Below are 16,289 nucleotides of genomic sequence, written 5' to 3'. Positions count from 1 at the left end.
AGCAGCGGTCAAGTTCGTCAAGTAAACACCGCATGCAGCTTGCCAGACGCCCTATCTGCCAGCCGTTCCTGCATGGGCAGACCGTACATCTCCTTGATCCAACGACAACAGATCTTCCTTGTGTCCTTGGGGTCCACAATCTCCTCGACGTTGAAGCACGTCGCAGTCCTCACCGGGTTCATCAATCTGATATACTCATCTTCAAGCTCCTTGTACCGTCTCTTCCACCCTTCTTCGCCCTCCTTTTCACGAACCATCTTCAACTCAAAACGATGACCGACCTCGATCCCGCCGTCCAGCGGCAAAGACCCCCAATTGCCCGAGGGCCAAGCGATCCGCATCCAAGGTTCGCGGCTGTCGAGCATTATGCCACCGGCCACCCCATATACGCGACGAGTCACCACGCTGAAGATCGGGGTAGTGGTGCTGTAGTAGGCTTTGCCGAGTTCGACACCCCATTTCATGGTGGCGGTGCGTTCGGCGACTGTGCCGATGGCGTAGCCAGCTGTGGCAGATATCAGTATTCGGAGTAGAAACACCCACAGTAATGCTGGTGACTGCACAATAGAAGTCTTGCAGAAGCAGCAAGAAACGCACGCAGAGACGGACATGTGATGGCAATATATGCTTACAGAAGACGGACAAAAATGGAGAGGTAGGAAATAAAAAAAAAACCAATATATATACTTACGAACGTCCACAAACTGCACGACGGGCAAATTGAACACGTCGCAAAACTTCAACATCTTCATCAACTTCTGGCTCCCTATGGCGTCCAACGCCCCGGAGTTGACTTCACAGTTCAAACTCAGGATGCCGACAGGTCTGCCTCCGAGGCGCGCGAGACCTGTGATTCCAGTGCGTCCCCACAGAGCACCGATCTCGAACCACGACCCCTTGTCCACGACGGACAGGATGATGGTGTAGGGGTTGTACATGCGCGACTTCTTGCGGGGGATGATGGATCTCAGGCTCAAGTCTTCGCGATCGACGGGGTCGTCACTGGCTATGATCGGCGGGGCTTGGAACTGGCCGCACTGCGGCAGGTAACCCAACACGGTGCGGATCTGGTCGAAGCATTCCTTCTCGTTGGCGGCGAGATTATCAATGGTCCCGTTTGTGCAATGCACGTTTGGCCCGCCGAGGTCACTAAAACTCAGCCCTTCTTCGAATGTTGCCCCTTCGACAACCTTGGGCCCCGCGTTGAACAAACTGCCTATGTCGGCGGCCATGACGCTGAAGTGCGTCGCGACCACACGCGCGGCGCCCAGGCCTATCGCCGGACCCAGCACCGCGCCGATGTTCGGGATGCCCATGTTCAGCTGCTTGATGACGGTCGAGAGAACCGTCACGTGCGGCATATACGAGTATCCCTGGGTCATGATGGTCGAGACGGAGCCGCCGCCCGAAGAGCCATCCACAAGTTTGACCACAGGCACCTTCAGGCGGAGGGCCAGCTTCTCGCCGTACAGCGTCTTGATAGCCACAGATCCATCGGCGTGGCCCGCCCGGACCGAAAAGTCGTCCGAGGTCAGGTAGATCTGCCTCTTGAGCCCCGTGCGCGGACACGTCACCCGTCCAAAGCCCTGCGGGTTGTTGCTCGGCGTGAAGGCCCTGACGTGCTCGGCCTGCGGGTTGACGCTGTCCTTCTCCCACGTCACCGTGCCCGTGACTGACCCGACCTCGCGCCACGTCTGAGGGTCCAGTAATGTCGCGATGCGTTCGCGCGACCACAGCTTCCCGGACGTCTTTTGCCGGATGTACCCGCGGGACGAAGTGTCTGGGGTCGTGGCGATGGTGCGCAGGGTAGTCAGATGGGTCAGGATATCGCTGTAGTCGGCGGGCAGATCGGATGAGGGGTCTTTGGAGCTCTTGGGTTTGCGCGCCCGTTTCGTGTTGGGTTGTTGGGGTTCAGCTTGGGGCGGGGAGATCTGCGACGTGAGTTGATTCAGGCGGTTCGATGCTGCTGATGAGTTGCTGGACTGTGGTTGGGCGGACACAGGGTCGTCGGACGGAGGCGTCTGGCCTATTCCTGGTCCTGGCGCGGGAGAGTACGAAGGCGTTGACGACACAGATTGTGGCTGTCCGTATACTGGATCGTTGATTGTTGTCGCCGAGGAGGAGGACGGCCCTTCAGAGTCATCGTCGGCCCCTGATGACGAGGGAGGCAGCGGTGGTGGTGGTGACGGACTTGACTTTTTTGAGCCCATTGTTCGTTTCCTCTCGGAGTTGATTCGAATTTCCTTTCTTCTTTTCTTTTTTTTCTTTTATTTTTCCCTTCTTCGCGTTTCTTCAGCTTTTGTGTTTTGTGCTCTTGCCGTGTCTTCTTGATCTTGGATCCGTGTTTTCAGGCTGACGGCGTCCTGTACAACTCAATGTCTCTCTCCTAGCATGGACCGTACCCAGTACTGGGTATGGCTCTTCAACCCGCGTCGATGCCTCTCTTTTCTCTTATTCTTTCTCTTCTCCGTCTTATTCGACCCTATCGTCTAAAACCCGAATGAACAGGAGCCTCTCGATCCTTGACAGACGAGTATGTATCGGAGCACGAGGTTCGGGAATGCCTAGGTACATACGAGGTACTATAGCTGGCAACTATCTGGGGTAGTTGGGACGCCCTGGACGCCCCCAGTGGCTAATTGTCGGGCTTCTTCCCCCCCACAAACTCCGGGACAGATCAGGATCCGGAGAACAGCCTCGGTTCACGGTTCACGGTTCGACGTCGTTGGAGTAGCAAACCTAGCAATAGGCTGCTTGGGGATATCCGAGATGAGAGTGAGTGAGGACGAGCATGTACAGCACTCCGTACACCGGACTACGTCTTTGTCTAGATCTCTTACTCTTCGCGCCGAGTCTCTGAGGGGCGTCTTTGGGTGTGAGAGTGTGGAATAAATCCCTGATAGAGCTTCCCTGGAACCTGCCACTGAATAGGGAGTAGATAGCAGGGCACCTCTAAGAAAAGGGTCAACAATGCCGCCTCGTCAACGCCCAATCTCGCGCGTCCTCATCGCCAACCGCGGCGAAATCGCAATCCGAATACTCCAATCATGCCACGAACTGCCACAGCCCCCGACAACCTTTGCAATCTATACGGACAACGACTCGACGCACATCTCGCTGGGCCGACCTCACCACGCCATCAAGGCCGCTCACGGCCCGGCGTCGTACATGAACGTCGACTACCTGATTGGCTTGGTCAGGGAGAACCAGATCGACGCGGTGCACCCGGGCTATGGGTTCCTCAGCGAGAGCGCAGAGTTCTCCAGGAGGATGTGGACTGAGGCCGGGTGTGTGGTGGTCGGGCCTGGCTGGGAGGTGCTGGAGAGGACGGGGGATAAGCTGATGGCCAAGGCATTGGCGGCCGAGTGCGATGTTCCCGTTCTCAAGGCCATGGAGAGGCCAACGGGTAGCGTGGACGACGTCACGAGGTTCGCAGCCAGCGTTGGGTACCCGTTGATGATCAAGGCTGTGGACGGTGGTGGCGGGCGCGGGATTCGCCTAGTCAAAGACCAAGATGGGCTGGAGAACGCTGTGCAGAGGTGCGTGGCTGAGTCGCCCAGTCGTCTGGTCTTTGCCGAGCAGGCAGCTGTCGACGGCTACAAGCATATTGAAGTCCAGATTGTCGGTGATGGACGAGGCGGCGTCAGGCACTTGTGGGAAAGAGACTGCAGTGTCCAGCGCCGGTTCCAGAAGATTGTCGAGGTCGCTCCGGCGCCGGTGCAGAGCAGGAGAGTCATTGCGCAGGTCATCGACTCGGCCGTCAGGATGGCAGGGAAGCTGAAATACCTGGGCCTGGGAACCTGGGAGTACCTCGTCAACGTCGAGCAAGGCAAGTTCTTCTTCCTCGAGATCAACCCCAGGCTGCAGGTCGAGCACACCATCACCGAATGCATCACCGGCGTCGACCTGGTGAAGGAGCAGCTCCTTCTCGCTCAGGGCCTGCAGAAGCCAGCAGACACCAGACTGGCAGAGTTGCGCGAGGCCGACAAAGCACCGCCCGCAGCATCAATCCAACTGAGACTCTGCGCCGAAGACCCTCTCTCGGGCTTCTCACTGAGCATCGGCAAGGTCACAGACGTACAGTTCCCGTCTGGAAACGGCGTCCGGGTCGACAGCCACTTGTCGCGCGGAGGCGTGGTGGGATCCGACTTTGACAACATGATGGCCAAGATCATCGTCACAGCACCGAATTTTGAAGAATGCGTCGCAAAGGCGCGCAGGGCGCTGGAAGAGACAAAAGTCTTTGGTGTGAAGACGAACCTGAATCTCCTCAAGGCCATCCTGACGGACACGGCCTTTGCGGCCGGCAGCGCAGACACGAGCTGGTTGGAGAAGAACCTGGACCGCCTCGTCCCGGCTGGGGAACAACTCGCCAGCATCGCTGAACAACGGGACTCTCTTCTCCCAGCCTTGTCATTATCAGGCCACGCACAAGGCTCCGCCATAGGCAGCTCTTCGACGCTGTTCAGAAAAGGCGATGCCTGGACGCTGGTGCTGGAGAATCCCTCTGACAGGCAATCCTCGAGCAGTAGCCCCATCAAACCACCCGCGCACCACCTCTCCATCTCGCGCGTCACGCGCAACGAATTCCCCGCGGCCCTCATCGCCGACATCGCCTACACCGTGCCGGGCTCCAAGACGCAGTCCTACAAAATGACACTGAACAGCACGACGTCCTCGGCCGACGCCGCCGCCTCGACGCACCGGCGCGGCGACCCGACCAAGAAGACGCACATCGTGCTCCCCATGAGCGGCAAGCTGGTCGAAGTGCTGGTCGACGTCGGCGACGAGGTGCGCGAGAACGAGGTGATTGCCTTCGTCAAGCAGATGAAGATGGAGTTGGAGGTCAGATCGCCCCGGGCCGGCAGGATCAAGTGGGTGATTGAAATGGAACATGAGGAGGAGGGCGACGACGTCGCCGAGGGGGTGTTACTTGTTGAGCTTGAAGACGAGGCGGGCGAGAGCAGCGCACCAAAGCCCGAGGTTAGATCTAGATTGTGATGATGACAAGCTCAAGATCGATGAACACGAACGGGGGGGTCTATTCATACATAGTATACAAGAAGACTAGAATTGTCATGGCATCCATCTCCAAGGTCGGACAAGTTCCAGAGTCACAGAACAAGCATCGAAGCATCCAAGGTGTCCCGCCTCCTTCTTGTCCTTTTTTTCTGTCTCCCAGATCAAGTGAGTTTCGTCTAACAAATTCATCTCCGCAGGAATTCTTCCACCTCGAAGCCAACCCTCCTCTTTGCCTTCCCCCAATTTTCCATCTCCTTGGTCAGTTGTGCCCCGGTCAGTGTCTTGTTTGTTCCCTTCACGTCCTCCCCTGCTACCATATTCAGCGTTGACGATGCATTCGACCCAACCATACCCGTCTTGACAATCACGGCCCTAGCATCATGCAATCGAATTTCCACTGGGCCCGTCCCGCTGGTGTGCGATTGTGAGGAAGCTACACTTGAGATCCTATCCCTGCCAGCACCCGTATTCCCATGCGCGCCTCCCAAAACACTGGCATGGTTGGCCTGTATCGGCGTCTGTTTGACAGTGTCCACACCTTCGGCAAGCTCTTCGTCCATTCCTCTTATAATGATCGTGATATCTGGCCCCACGCTCCCGCGCCAAAGCGTGGCAAACCACTGCCAGTGAGCCGGTGGAGAGAATCCGTCATTTATGGGCATGCTGATGGAGCCCGCGTCGACTGTAGTGAGCTGAAAGTGTGGAACGATGGCAACAGGTATGGCTATGCTGGGATTGGTATAAGATGTCGTGCTGGTGGAGGTTGAAGTTGCCGGCGGCTGAACAGACGCTGGGCGGGGCACCGAAGAAGCCGGCAGAGGGGGTGGAATTCGCGACAATGGGTGAGAATTCGACGCGGCTGGAGGCGGAGGCGTGGATGGCGGAGGCGTCTCTGGCGGAGGAGGAACGCGCTTCGAGTTAAGAGGACGGGGAAAGGTCAACATTGGTTGTGGTGGTCGTGTGTCCAATCCTGCTAGAGTTAAGTCGTTGTTCGCCCATAGGCCAGGTGTGCTTTGGCTTCTGCCCTTGTGTCCTACTGGAATAACAGGCGGCGACGCGATGGACATATCAGCGGCTTTGCTGATTGTCTTGGGTGAAATGGCCGAGTCAAGCCGGTCTGCCCTGCTCTCCTGCATCGCACTGGATGATTGAGATGGAATCCCCACCTGCAGCGTTTTTTCTGACAACATGGGTGCCTGCTGGTGGTCTTCCGCTCCAGTCATGAGATGGCCATCATCTTGATGGTCGATCGTAATGGGGGATGATTTTGACCCAGTCCTCGGCTTCGAAGTAATATACTCAACCATGTCCTTGTTGATTTTGTGCCACTGGCTCATTAGATCCAGGTACGCATCCGGAGTCATGCCTTCCTTCTTTCCTCCGCCAGAAATGGCCTTTGCATCACGTATCACAGAGTATGGGTCTGGGCCTCCGAAGATCCTCACGGCAAACTTGCCCTCCTTTTCCAACTGTTCCGCTAGAGAGTTGGTCATGCTATAGACACTGTCAGCGTCCATCCCCTCCACGGCAATGATAGCTCCTCGAACTTCTGGTCTTGGTGAGGTGACGCCTGGCGCCGGCAATGGGCCAGAGATCTGAGAGAGGACCTTGATCTTATTTAGCACTGGAATGGACATAATCATGGCCTCAACTCCCGAGCTCTGAGATTGCGTGGAGGGCGTCTTGACAGGAGTCTGCGTGACCATCGTCTCAATAGGAGGTAAAGCTACACTCGATCGATTTCTCTGATGGGGGGGAGGAGGTGGTCGAATGGGTTGCAGCTGCGGCGGACGAGGGTATGCTGCTCGAGGAGGCGACACCATCTGTGGTTTGGCAACTTGGACATGTTGGAGGGGGATCTGTGGGGGATGCTGCAAAACCTCTTGACGGGCATAAACACCACCGCCAGTGGGAGAATGGGCGTATGAATATGACCCTTCAGGATATACTTCCCGACCAGGCAAATAGACCCCGTTGCTGTTGAATCGCCGTCTCTTTGCGTCCTGTGATTCTGCCGATGGGGGAGTGGGCAGGGTTTGAGGGGGAGGCGGGACCGCATAAACCAATCGAGAATCGACTCTCTGGAAAGTGACATGCTCAGGCGAGAGAGCTGGCTGTCCATGGATTCTCGAACCCGGCGGCGCAGCACTGACGACATAGCCACGCTTTGCAGGGACCGTCACGGCCATCGGTTGTCGCGTAGTAGACAGCGGCGGGGTATAAACGGGAGTCGGATTGGTGTAATAGTTCATTGGCTTCCCTCCACACTTTGTGCAAGAATCTTGCGGTTCGACAGATGGAGGCCCAGATAGAGAGGATTGATTGCTGACCCGGCCGTTGCGACGCGGATGGTAACGATAACCGGGATACTGCTGTTGATGGCGGGCTTTCTCTTCCTAAAGAACGCGAGAAGTCAGGGAAACAAAACTCTTTGTGGTTTTTTGTTGATGATAGAAGTCTTTATCTCGACGTACTTCCGCAAGCAGATTCCATTCCTCTTTGGCCTCAGCGGACAGACCACGCCATTGTTCGCCAATGATCTTTGATACTTCCGGATTCGGAATGCCTGGATTTTGCGCTATGATACTGGCTTGTTGGTGTTGACGGAACAAAATGAAGGCTGTCGTAGGGTTAGCACTGTTTCTTTCATTGGCGAAGAATGAACGCAGGACAGGCATTCTCACAGTTTCGAGGTCTGGGGATCTTGGGACTCGCCGGACACAAGCAGATATTCTCTCTAGGATTGGAACTTTTTCTCACAGCAGCGGAATGGGGCTGGGGTTCTGCCATTTCCAAGGAACGACCTCGGCGAGAGGGAGAACTGGATCCAACGTCACCATTGGCAGTTTTCTGGGGTCCTTCTATATACTCTTCACAACTGGCACCAGTGTGATTTGAACGCTCAGGCACATGGGCTGGGGCACCATCCTGGGGAGCAGCACGGCTGGTGGGAGACCGGTCACGGAATAAATGATGCTGCGCGAGGGATGAAGTACGTCGCAATGCCAGGTTATGCCCAGTGGAAGGCTTGGGGAGCAAACGATACCATGCTGGAAGGTTGGGGAGGTGATGGTCACTGGCAGCCGAAGTCATAGCGCAAAGAAAGGAATTCTTTGTACTCTGGCCATCTAAATTCTTGTCCTGGAGGAAGTGGGCGAATGGCAGATTGGGGGAGCCATAGGTCCTTGTAGAGCATCGCAGAGGGCATCTGCCATCCGCGCACCACCTTCTTTCGTGATCCTTTGTCTCTGTGTATTGCGTCTCTGACGGGATACATCATCAGTAGCCCTGGGCGATGGGTGACGAGCGAACCTGCGAGGCTGGCGACAGGATGGGTTGTCTTGGTTTGCTTTGTTCCCAGACGACCCAGGGCGGGAAAATGCGGTACCAATCACCGTGCACCCGAAACAATAAGGAGTGGAATGTAGAGGAGACAAAGAATGAGTTCATTGCTGGTGTCGTTGGGGTGGAGCATCTGGGGCTCTTAGGGATGCTGGAAGGCTGGATGGTCAAATGCCTGTTGCACAGCTCGTGTTTGATGGGTGCTTGAGGTGCCAGTGCTGTAGCTGCCTGAGGAGCGAGAGAAATTCTCACTTGGTCTGTTTCGCAATCGGCTGGAATGCCCACGGTTAGAGCCCTGGATACCGCAACGAACTGCGAAATTTCTCAGTCCACTGAAATTGAGGGTCGAGACTGAGACGACAGCCGAGAGACTGCGATGCTTGTTGAGTCTCTTGCCCCAGAGACAGCGCGAGGCTCCCCAGATGATGATGAGAATGGTGAACGAGCCATCTGGTCGTCAAGACATGACCAGCAGTTGATAGGTTGAAGAGGCCAAGATTGTTTGTATCCACGACACCAGCCGGCTCTTCGCCAACCCGACGGCACGGGCGGCCGAGTCTATCGGGGGAAGTCATGGAGAATTTCACGCTGGTGATCATTGCCCAAGGCCATGTTCGAAACGAGAGCAGTTGGTGTCCATGGACAGGAATCTTGTATGAGGTGGTGGAACTGGAGTTGTCCAAGGTCCAAAGTGCAAGGCAGGCAGCCCCATGCAGTGCCGGAAGTGAAGTGAAAGTGAAAATGCAAGTGAAGCGGCTGGTTTCATATATTTCGTTACTCGTACTCATACACTCGTCCTAATTCATCAATTTTGTTCTACCATCCAACGCGCCCCCAAGATGCATTCCTGCTAGAAAACGCCTCTGTCCACTCCATCTCTCTCTCTTGTTCATCCAGCAAAGACACGGACATTCCAGTCGACGCAGCCCGTGGCAATAACACAGCGGATCTTGCCTCCTCCACCACTGTCCTCCTTCTTGACTGCAGTTGCGACACCGTTGGTCTCTCCATTCAAGCTTGGTTGAGTTGGGAGATCGGGAGCCCACCGGATGCTGGTGATAAAATGCTGATGAGCGTCATCCAGCACCTTGACACATTTGCACTCCTGGGAGAGATCCCAACATCGAATGGTTTTGTCGTCAGATATTGAAATCAGATAGCGGCCCGCCGGGTGGAAGACCAGCCCCCTTACCCAATTATCATGTCCCACCAATGTCTTGTGGCATGTTCCTCGATTGTCCCAGATTTTGATGATCTTGTCTCTTCCTCCCGTGGCGAGAAATTCTCCACTACTGCTCGCCGGAGGCGGCTTCTTGTAACCTGCAATACTCGACAGGTGGCCGTAGGACGAGCTTGGCGCGAAAGCAACACATTCTACCACATGCTCGTGGCCCAAGAAAGTGATTTTGACTTCACCCGAGCTTGCATCCCACAGCCGGGGTATTTGATCGTTTCCGGCGCTTAGCAGCCATCGACCGTCGATTGAGGGGACCACTGCCCTGACCCAATCTGTATGCCCCTTCAATGTTTTCAGGCAGTATCCGGTGGTGACATCCCATATGCGAAGTGTTTTGTCTCTTGATGCAGACACCAGTGTGTTCCCCGATAGAGGCGCACCGGCAGCACCCGAAGGAATAAAACGGATGGAGGAAATGGAATGGTCGTGGCCTGGCAGCGTCCGGATGTTCTTGTACTCGTCGCTGGGGTCCCACAGCCGGATGGTCAGGTCACTGCTGCAACTGGCCAGAAGAGTGCCTCCTCTTGGACCACCAAAGTCGACATCCAGCACTGCCTTAGTATGACCCTTTAGAGTCCTTTCGAGCTCTCCCAGCTCCCAGTCCCAGATTTTGATTGTAGAGTCATCTGAAGCGGAAGCGAGTGAGGAGAATATCGGATGGAATGCGACAGCGGTAACAGGATCCCGGTGACCTTGTAGGGTGTGTCGGGCAGGAGCTCTAGGCAACCACGTCTGGGGGTCGATTTTCCGATTCGAGGAGAGCGGTGTAGCAGTCTCTATCTCTTGTTGAAGGGCCACATTCTTGGCTTCGAGATCCATGATCTTCTTCTGGAGGCGAACCACCGAAGTCCATTTCTTTTCGAGGAGGGTCTCATACTTTTTGGCGGTGACATCGTCAAAGGTGTCGGCCAGGTTCGCTTCTCGTCGCAAGGTGTTTGCACTTTCGGTCATGCCAATCGAGAGCAAGTAGGCGACCATGGACTTGTGTCTGGGAAGAGCAGCGTCAGTCTCAAAGTGGGGGAGGATTTCGGCACGAGACCTACAATTCCTCTGCTTGACGAGAGGTTAGGAGCTGGCTCATTGTGGAACTGGTTGGGCGCGGAGCCCGTGGTTGAACCTCTAACGCTCTAGATGCTCATGCGATAGCCAGATCAACGCCTTTCTTGGAGCAATTTGTGCGTAGATTTCATCCAGACTGGACGGATGGCCCTCCCTGTTGCCGAAAGCGGTCACCGGACACCAGTCACCAGTCACCAGCTTGAGAGTAATGCCAGCTCGCAGCGCCGTAGAAGGAGAGAATGATCCCAGGGCGAAGATGTCTCAATGGAAGCCAGAGGATGGGCGTCCGACACAGGCACAGTGAAGAGGAGTGAAGAGAAAAAGCGAAGGGAGACCAACCTGCGGTGGCTGTTGTGTTGTCATAGGCACAAGCCAATGTTTATGTCGCAAACTGCAAACTTACTCAGTCCATCTCCAACACCAAACACCAAACGCAATTGTTTTCCCACATGACACTTTTCCACGCCAGCAACCCTCAACACACAGGTCATTGCACCGAGTCGCCTCTCGTAACTCCCCTCAGAACAAGTCATCGACGCGTCGCATACCTTCCAGACTCCCTACAGGCACTTGTAGAATCCCTCAGACCGCAGTCGCGGCTGCATTGTCGATTGAGAGGACCGCCGACCGCATGACGCCAACACCACAATAACGATAGGTGAGTGTCTGTCGAACCAAAGCACCATGCTCCTGAATATCGTCCTCTCGCTATTATCCTGTGAACCTATCTGACTGATGTTCTCCGACAGCCCGTTTGCGCGATCTAGGAGAAAGAAACATCCCGCCAACTTCTTCTCACGCCTACGAATCTTCTCCCCCACAACCATGGCTGACCAAGAGGAGGACTTCTCGCAACTGCCGTTGGTTGATAGATTTGTGCACAAGAATTGGAAAGCCCGCAAGGGAGGATATGAGGCCGCCGCCAAAGTGTTTGAACTGACTCCCGACGAGTCGGACCCCGCCTTTCGTCCATTCTTACAAGACCCAAGTCTCTGGAAGTCGGCTGCTGGTGATTCCAATGTTGCTGCTCAACAAGAAGGACTGGCTGCACTGTGCGCTTTTTTGAAATATGGCGGTCAGCAGGCTGCCGTCAAGTCACGGAACTACACTCTGCAGCCCCTCTACGAGAAGGGACTGTCTTCAACGAGACCTCAAGCCAAAGCTAGTGCTCTAGAGGCTATACTGCTCTACATCGAGCTTGACAAGTCCGACCCGGTCATCGAAGAACTTTTGCCAGCGCTCTCCCACAAGCAGCCTAAGATCATCGCCGCAACTCTCAATGCACTCACTTCCATTTTCCACAATTATGGTGTTAAGATTGTTGAACCCAAACCTGTCCTGAAGGTCCTACCCAAGGTTTTTGGTCATGCCGACAAGAATGTCAGAGCCGAAGCGCAGAATCTCACCGTTGAACTGTATCGGTGGCTCAAAGAAGCAATCAAGGTCATATTCTGGAATGAATTGAAACCGGTACAGCAACAAGACCTGGAAAAGCTATTCGAGAAAGTCAAAGAAGAACCCTCGCCTAAGCAGGAACGTCTGACGAGGTCGCAGCAAGCCGCTCTGGCGACAGCAGCTCCAGCAGCTAGCGGTGTGGAATATGATGCTGAGGACGTGGCTGAAGAGGGAGAAGAGGAGACCGAAACGAATGCGTTTGACTTTGCAGAGCCGGTCGATGTCTATTCGAAGATCCCTTCAGACTTCCACGAAATGGTTGGCTCAACGAAGTGGAAGGAACGCAAAGATGCGCTTGATGCACTCTTCAGCATCCTGAACACTCCAAAAATCAAAGAGGCACCATTCGATGATGTGGTCCGTGTGTTCGCAAAGTGTATGAAGGACGCCAATATTGCTGTGGTGACGGTGGCCGCCAACTGCGTCGAGAAGTTGGCGCAGGGCCTGAGGAAGTCCTTTGCGAGATACAGATCCACAATCATGTCGCCAATGATGGAAAGATTCAAAGAAAAGAAGCAGTCCGTGGCAGATGCCCTGGGAGCTGCCCTGGACGCTGTCTTTACTGCCACATCTCTTAGTGAATGCCTTGAGGACACTCTGGGCTTCTTACCCAACAAGAATCCCAATGTCAAAGCCGAAACCATCAAATTTCTGGTGAGATGCTTGCGGACTACGCGAGCTGTACCTTCCAAGGAGGAGCAAAAAAAGATCGCCGACGCAGCCACGAAACTCTTGACTGAATCGACAGAGGGTATCCGATCCGGCGGTGCTGAAATCCTGGGGACACTCATGAAAATCATCGGCGAACGCGCAATGAATCCTTATCTGGATGGACTGGACGACATTCGAAAGTCCAAGATTAAGGAGTACTTTGATGCTGCCGAAGTCAAAGCGAAAGAGAAGCCAAAGCCTGCTCCAGCCCCCGCCAAAGCAACCTCTGCCGTTGGAAAGAAAGTTGTGGCAGGTTCCAAGAAACCTGCATCTGCCGCGAAAAAGCCAGCGCCAGCCGCCGCACCTGAACCGGTGGAAGATGTCGCACTTCTTCAACCCAAACCTACGGCGAAAGCTCTCCCCAAACCAGGCGGACTGGGTCGACCGGGACTAGCGCAGCCCGCTGGCCTTAAACTAGGCGGACTTAAAAAACCTGCACCTGGTGGCCTCTCAGTTGGTGTCGGAAGTCCACAGCGAAGAGTCATCTCACCACCAACCAGTACAGATGGCGACGAAGAGGCAACGGCGGCGGCGGCGGCGGCGGCGGCGGCGGCGGCAGTACCATCGCCCTCAAAGTTTGGCATGGGTCGAGGTGGACTCGCCGGCCGACCTTTGTCCAGACCGACTGCCGCTCCATTGTCGCCTCCATCGACAGCACCGCCCTCAAACGCCCTTTCAGTAGTAGAGCGAGCAGAGCTGGAAGAATTGCGTGCCGAAAAAGAAAGACTCACAGCTTTAACTGACAGTCTGCGAAGCAGCAATGCCAAACTCACCGCGGAGATATCAGAACTTCAGAATCAGAATGCGCAGCTGATTGAAGATCACACACGCGATGTTCTGCAGATAAAGGCCAAGGAGACACAACTAGTCCGGGCGAGAGGGGAATGCGATGTTTTGAAGGCGGAGGTAGAAAGCGTTAGGAAAGAAAGCGAGCGTTACAAGCGAGAGGTATCCAGACTCGGTCGTGAGAGTATGGGTCGAGAACGAGAAGATATGATTCGCGGCCGAGGCCTAGACGAAACCTCCAACTTTGGCAGCGAAAGTGGAGCAGGAGGCATATATGAAGACCCTTCCTTGAGCAACCGATTCCCAATAAACGGCAATGTTCACTCATCGCGACCCACCAGCACAGCTCTGCATCGGACTGGAAGCTCAGCCAGCACACAGAGCGGACGCGCACAGCCGCAAACCAGCGCCGCGAAACCCAGACCCCAGAGTGGATATACCCCACACGGCAATCGCCTCGACCTCAGTCCCAGTGAGGAAAAAGAAAATAATGGTCTGGGGATCGACTCGCTCGGAGCGTCGAGGAGGAAAATGAGTCCACCCATGCTATCTAATGGGGCCAGCGGGAGGACTAGTCCACAGCGTCCTGGGCATACGCCGGCATATTCGATGAGCAGAGAAGCTAGCGACTCTGGATTATCCGCAGGACCAGGTGCAGGATCGCGGGAATCAGGGAGCAGACCGGAGGAGAATTGGAAGCGGGCGGCTGAAGTGACAAGCCAGTTGAAAGCGAGGATTGAAGCTATGAAGGTAAGTGGCTTCCGTTAGCATTGGTGAGTTCTTGTAACTGTGGCTGACATGGACTCTCTTCAGGCACGACAAGGCTTATCACGGCATTGAGACAGAATGATCACGGGAGATGGAGAGCAATTCGACTTAGCTGGTTAGGATCACTGTACCCACGATGGAGCAAGCGAGAATATCCTGTTTGGTTTTCGTTTGGTTATTAGGAGTTCTGCTCTGTAGCGGGCGGGCGTTGCATACCATGGCGGCGTGGACTTTGGAACCGTGGACCTACTTTTGCTTTAATGTACAGAGCGCTCATTACGGAGTACCCTGCTCTGACGGCCGAAGAGTTACTCTTTGCGGTTTTCTCCCTGGAATCGATGGACGACCGAAGGCTTTATTTCATTCAATCGTTGCTGCGCGCAAGGCCTTTATACTTGGCGGCCTGGCGACTGGGAGTGGGCAGAGAGACAGACAATCTTACAAAGTAATGAAAGTTGAAACTTTCCCAGGAAAGGATCAAGCTCGAGTTGGATGGGGATGAGAAGCAGAAGCAGAAGTAGAAGCAATTGATACCCTGATACCCTGATGCCCAGTGTGCGAGCCGTCGCACGTTGTGAATTTCAACCTGGTCCGGCCCTCTCTTTGTATCTATCTACTGGAGTACGTAATAGCGCTAACTTGCATATGTGCTTCTTAATTCCTCGTGCTCTGTTGAAAACCTGTGCAATGGACAACGTGCAATGTGCCATGGCCGAAGGACAAGGAGGGAGGATCTTTTTCTCCCCATGTTTTTTTCGGTCCTTTGTCTTGGACTCTTCCCTGTTAACCCTGCTATGTACCGAGCATGTAGATAACGCCCGCTCACCAATTCCATTTCCAATTTCGATCCCGATTTCCACATAGACATGGACGCGTGTGTACGCGCTTTGCGAGAAATGAAAGAAAATACTAACCACGACCGCCTGCTGGAAGCGAGGGAGGAAACCGAAAAAAAAAAAAAAAACAAAACAAAACAAGAAAAACAAAAACCAACGAATTGAAAAGGAAAGAATAGGAATGAAGAGGGGAAAGAAAAGAACAGCGAACGTGGCTTAAGAACATATAGACCGGACATGACGGGATTGAGCAAGCACGGTTTTAAGAATCCCGTGGGGCGAAGTGGGTGGCACCCAGGCAAAAGCTTACGTGCAATTTCCAGTCACAAGAACATACATACGTTGGTAGATACGTAACTTGAAGGTGTGTTGGGCACGGAATATAGAGGACGGAGGACAGAGTATGGATTGAGGAGGGAACAGGAAACGAAATAAAGACGGAGGAGTTTGGCCGGGAAGGGGGAGGGATGAAGAGGAGAATATAAGTAAATGATATGAAGGAAGTAAAGGGGGCAATGGAAAGAGAAGGGAAGGCATTGAGAGGGAAGGTCCACGACGACGAGGAGCAAAGTCAAGATGAACGGTGCTGAAGAGGAGGGAGAGCGCAGGGGACAAGGAAAGAAGGCGGGAGAGAAGAAGGCCATCGTTGTTCAGCTTTGGCCGACATGATTTGGGTTTTCTTCCATTTCAGAACCTTTTGACAAGCGCCGCCTGCATCTGCAACTGTGATCATGGCGATGACTATCACCGAGCAGGGTGCCCGCCCGACAGCACACAACTAGATACAAAGATCATCGAATCCGCTTGCTTGCTTGCTTGTGTACATCAGGGAGTCGACACCTGCTGGTCTTGGACTGTGGTGGCTCGCCATTTCGGCCGTTCCAGTCGCGAACCTGGCTTGCATAATCCATGCTGATCATCTCCGGCGTCATCTGTCGTCAACAAGTAGTCATCTTGAATGCCCGCTCTCTTTCAGCAAAGGTGACATGACTTGAGTAGTCGAGGTCATCACTTCAGAAGTTGTGTCTCCGTTCTCTTCGCACTGAAAGAACAGTAGAGAGGGACCAAGGCAC

The 16,289-nt window shown here is 54.5% G+C and overlaps 5 protein-coding genes across 5 annotated transcripts; 2 read left to right on the top strand and 3 right to left on the bottom strand.

Annotated features, from left to right (window-relative positions):
- Positions 1 to 17: 17 nt before the first annotated feature.
- A1O5_04110 (propionyl-CoA carboxylase beta chain) lies at positions 18 to 2,210 on the bottom strand (the record flags this gene model as incomplete). The annotated part of the gene is made up of 2 exons (XM_007744718.1): positions 18 to 505; positions 692 to 2,210. The coding sequence occupies 2 exons, from the start codon at positions 2,208 to 2,210 to the stop codon at positions 18 to 20; spliced, it is 2,007 nt and encodes a 668-aa protein (XP_007742908.1).
- A 760-nt stretch (positions 2,211 to 2,970) lies between these two features.
- A1O5_04109 (uncharacterized protein) lies at positions 2,971 to 5,001 on the top strand (the record flags this gene model as incomplete). Its single annotated transcript, XM_007744717.1, has 1 exon — positions 2,971 to 5,001. One exon carries the CDS (start codon positions 2,971 to 2,973, stop codon positions 4,999 to 5,001), a length of 2,031 nt encoding a protein of 676 aa, XP_007742907.1.
- Positions 5,002 to 5,207: 206 nt separating this feature from the next.
- On the bottom strand, positions 5,208 to 7,812 carry A1O5_04108 (uncharacterized protein; the record flags this gene model as incomplete). The annotated part of the gene is made up of 3 exons (XM_007744716.1): positions 5,208 to 7,418; positions 7,497 to 7,642; positions 7,707 to 7,812. 3 exons carry the CDS (start codon positions 7,810 to 7,812, stop codon positions 5,208 to 5,210), a joined length of 2,463 nt encoding a protein of 820 aa, XP_007742906.1.
- A 1,441-nt stretch (positions 7,813 to 9,253) lies between these two features.
- A1O5_04107 (nuclear distribution protein PAC1) lies at positions 9,254 to 10,682 on the bottom strand (the record flags this gene model as incomplete). The annotated part of the gene is made up of 2 exons (XM_007744715.1): positions 9,254 to 10,589; positions 10,645 to 10,682. 2 exons carry the CDS (start codon positions 10,680 to 10,682, stop codon positions 9,254 to 9,256), a joined length of 1,374 nt encoding a protein of 457 aa, XP_007742905.1.
- An 803-nt stretch (positions 10,683 to 11,485) lies between these two features.
- On the top strand, positions 11,486 to 14,452 carry A1O5_04106 (uncharacterized protein; the record flags this gene model as incomplete). The annotated part of the gene is made up of 2 exons (XM_007744714.1): positions 11,486 to 14,362; positions 14,426 to 14,452. The coding sequence occupies 2 exons, from the start codon at positions 11,486 to 11,488 to the stop codon at positions 14,450 to 14,452; spliced, it is 2,904 nt and encodes a 967-aa protein (XP_007742904.1).
- Between the last annotated feature and the right edge of the window lie 1,837 nt (positions 14,453 to 16,289).

The sequence above is a fragment of the Cladophialophora psammophila genome (assembly GCF_000585535.1).
Source record: "Cladophialophora psammophila CBS 110553 chromosome Unknown aczJe-supercont1.5, whole genome shotgun sequence".
Classification (NCBI taxonomy): domain Eukaryota; kingdom Fungi; phylum Ascomycota; class Eurotiomycetes; order Chaetothyriales; family Herpotrichiellaceae; genus Cladophialophora; species Cladophialophora psammophila.
The sequence above is the reverse complement of the archived record's forward strand: the minus strand, read 5'-3'. Positions and strand labels throughout refer to the sequence as shown.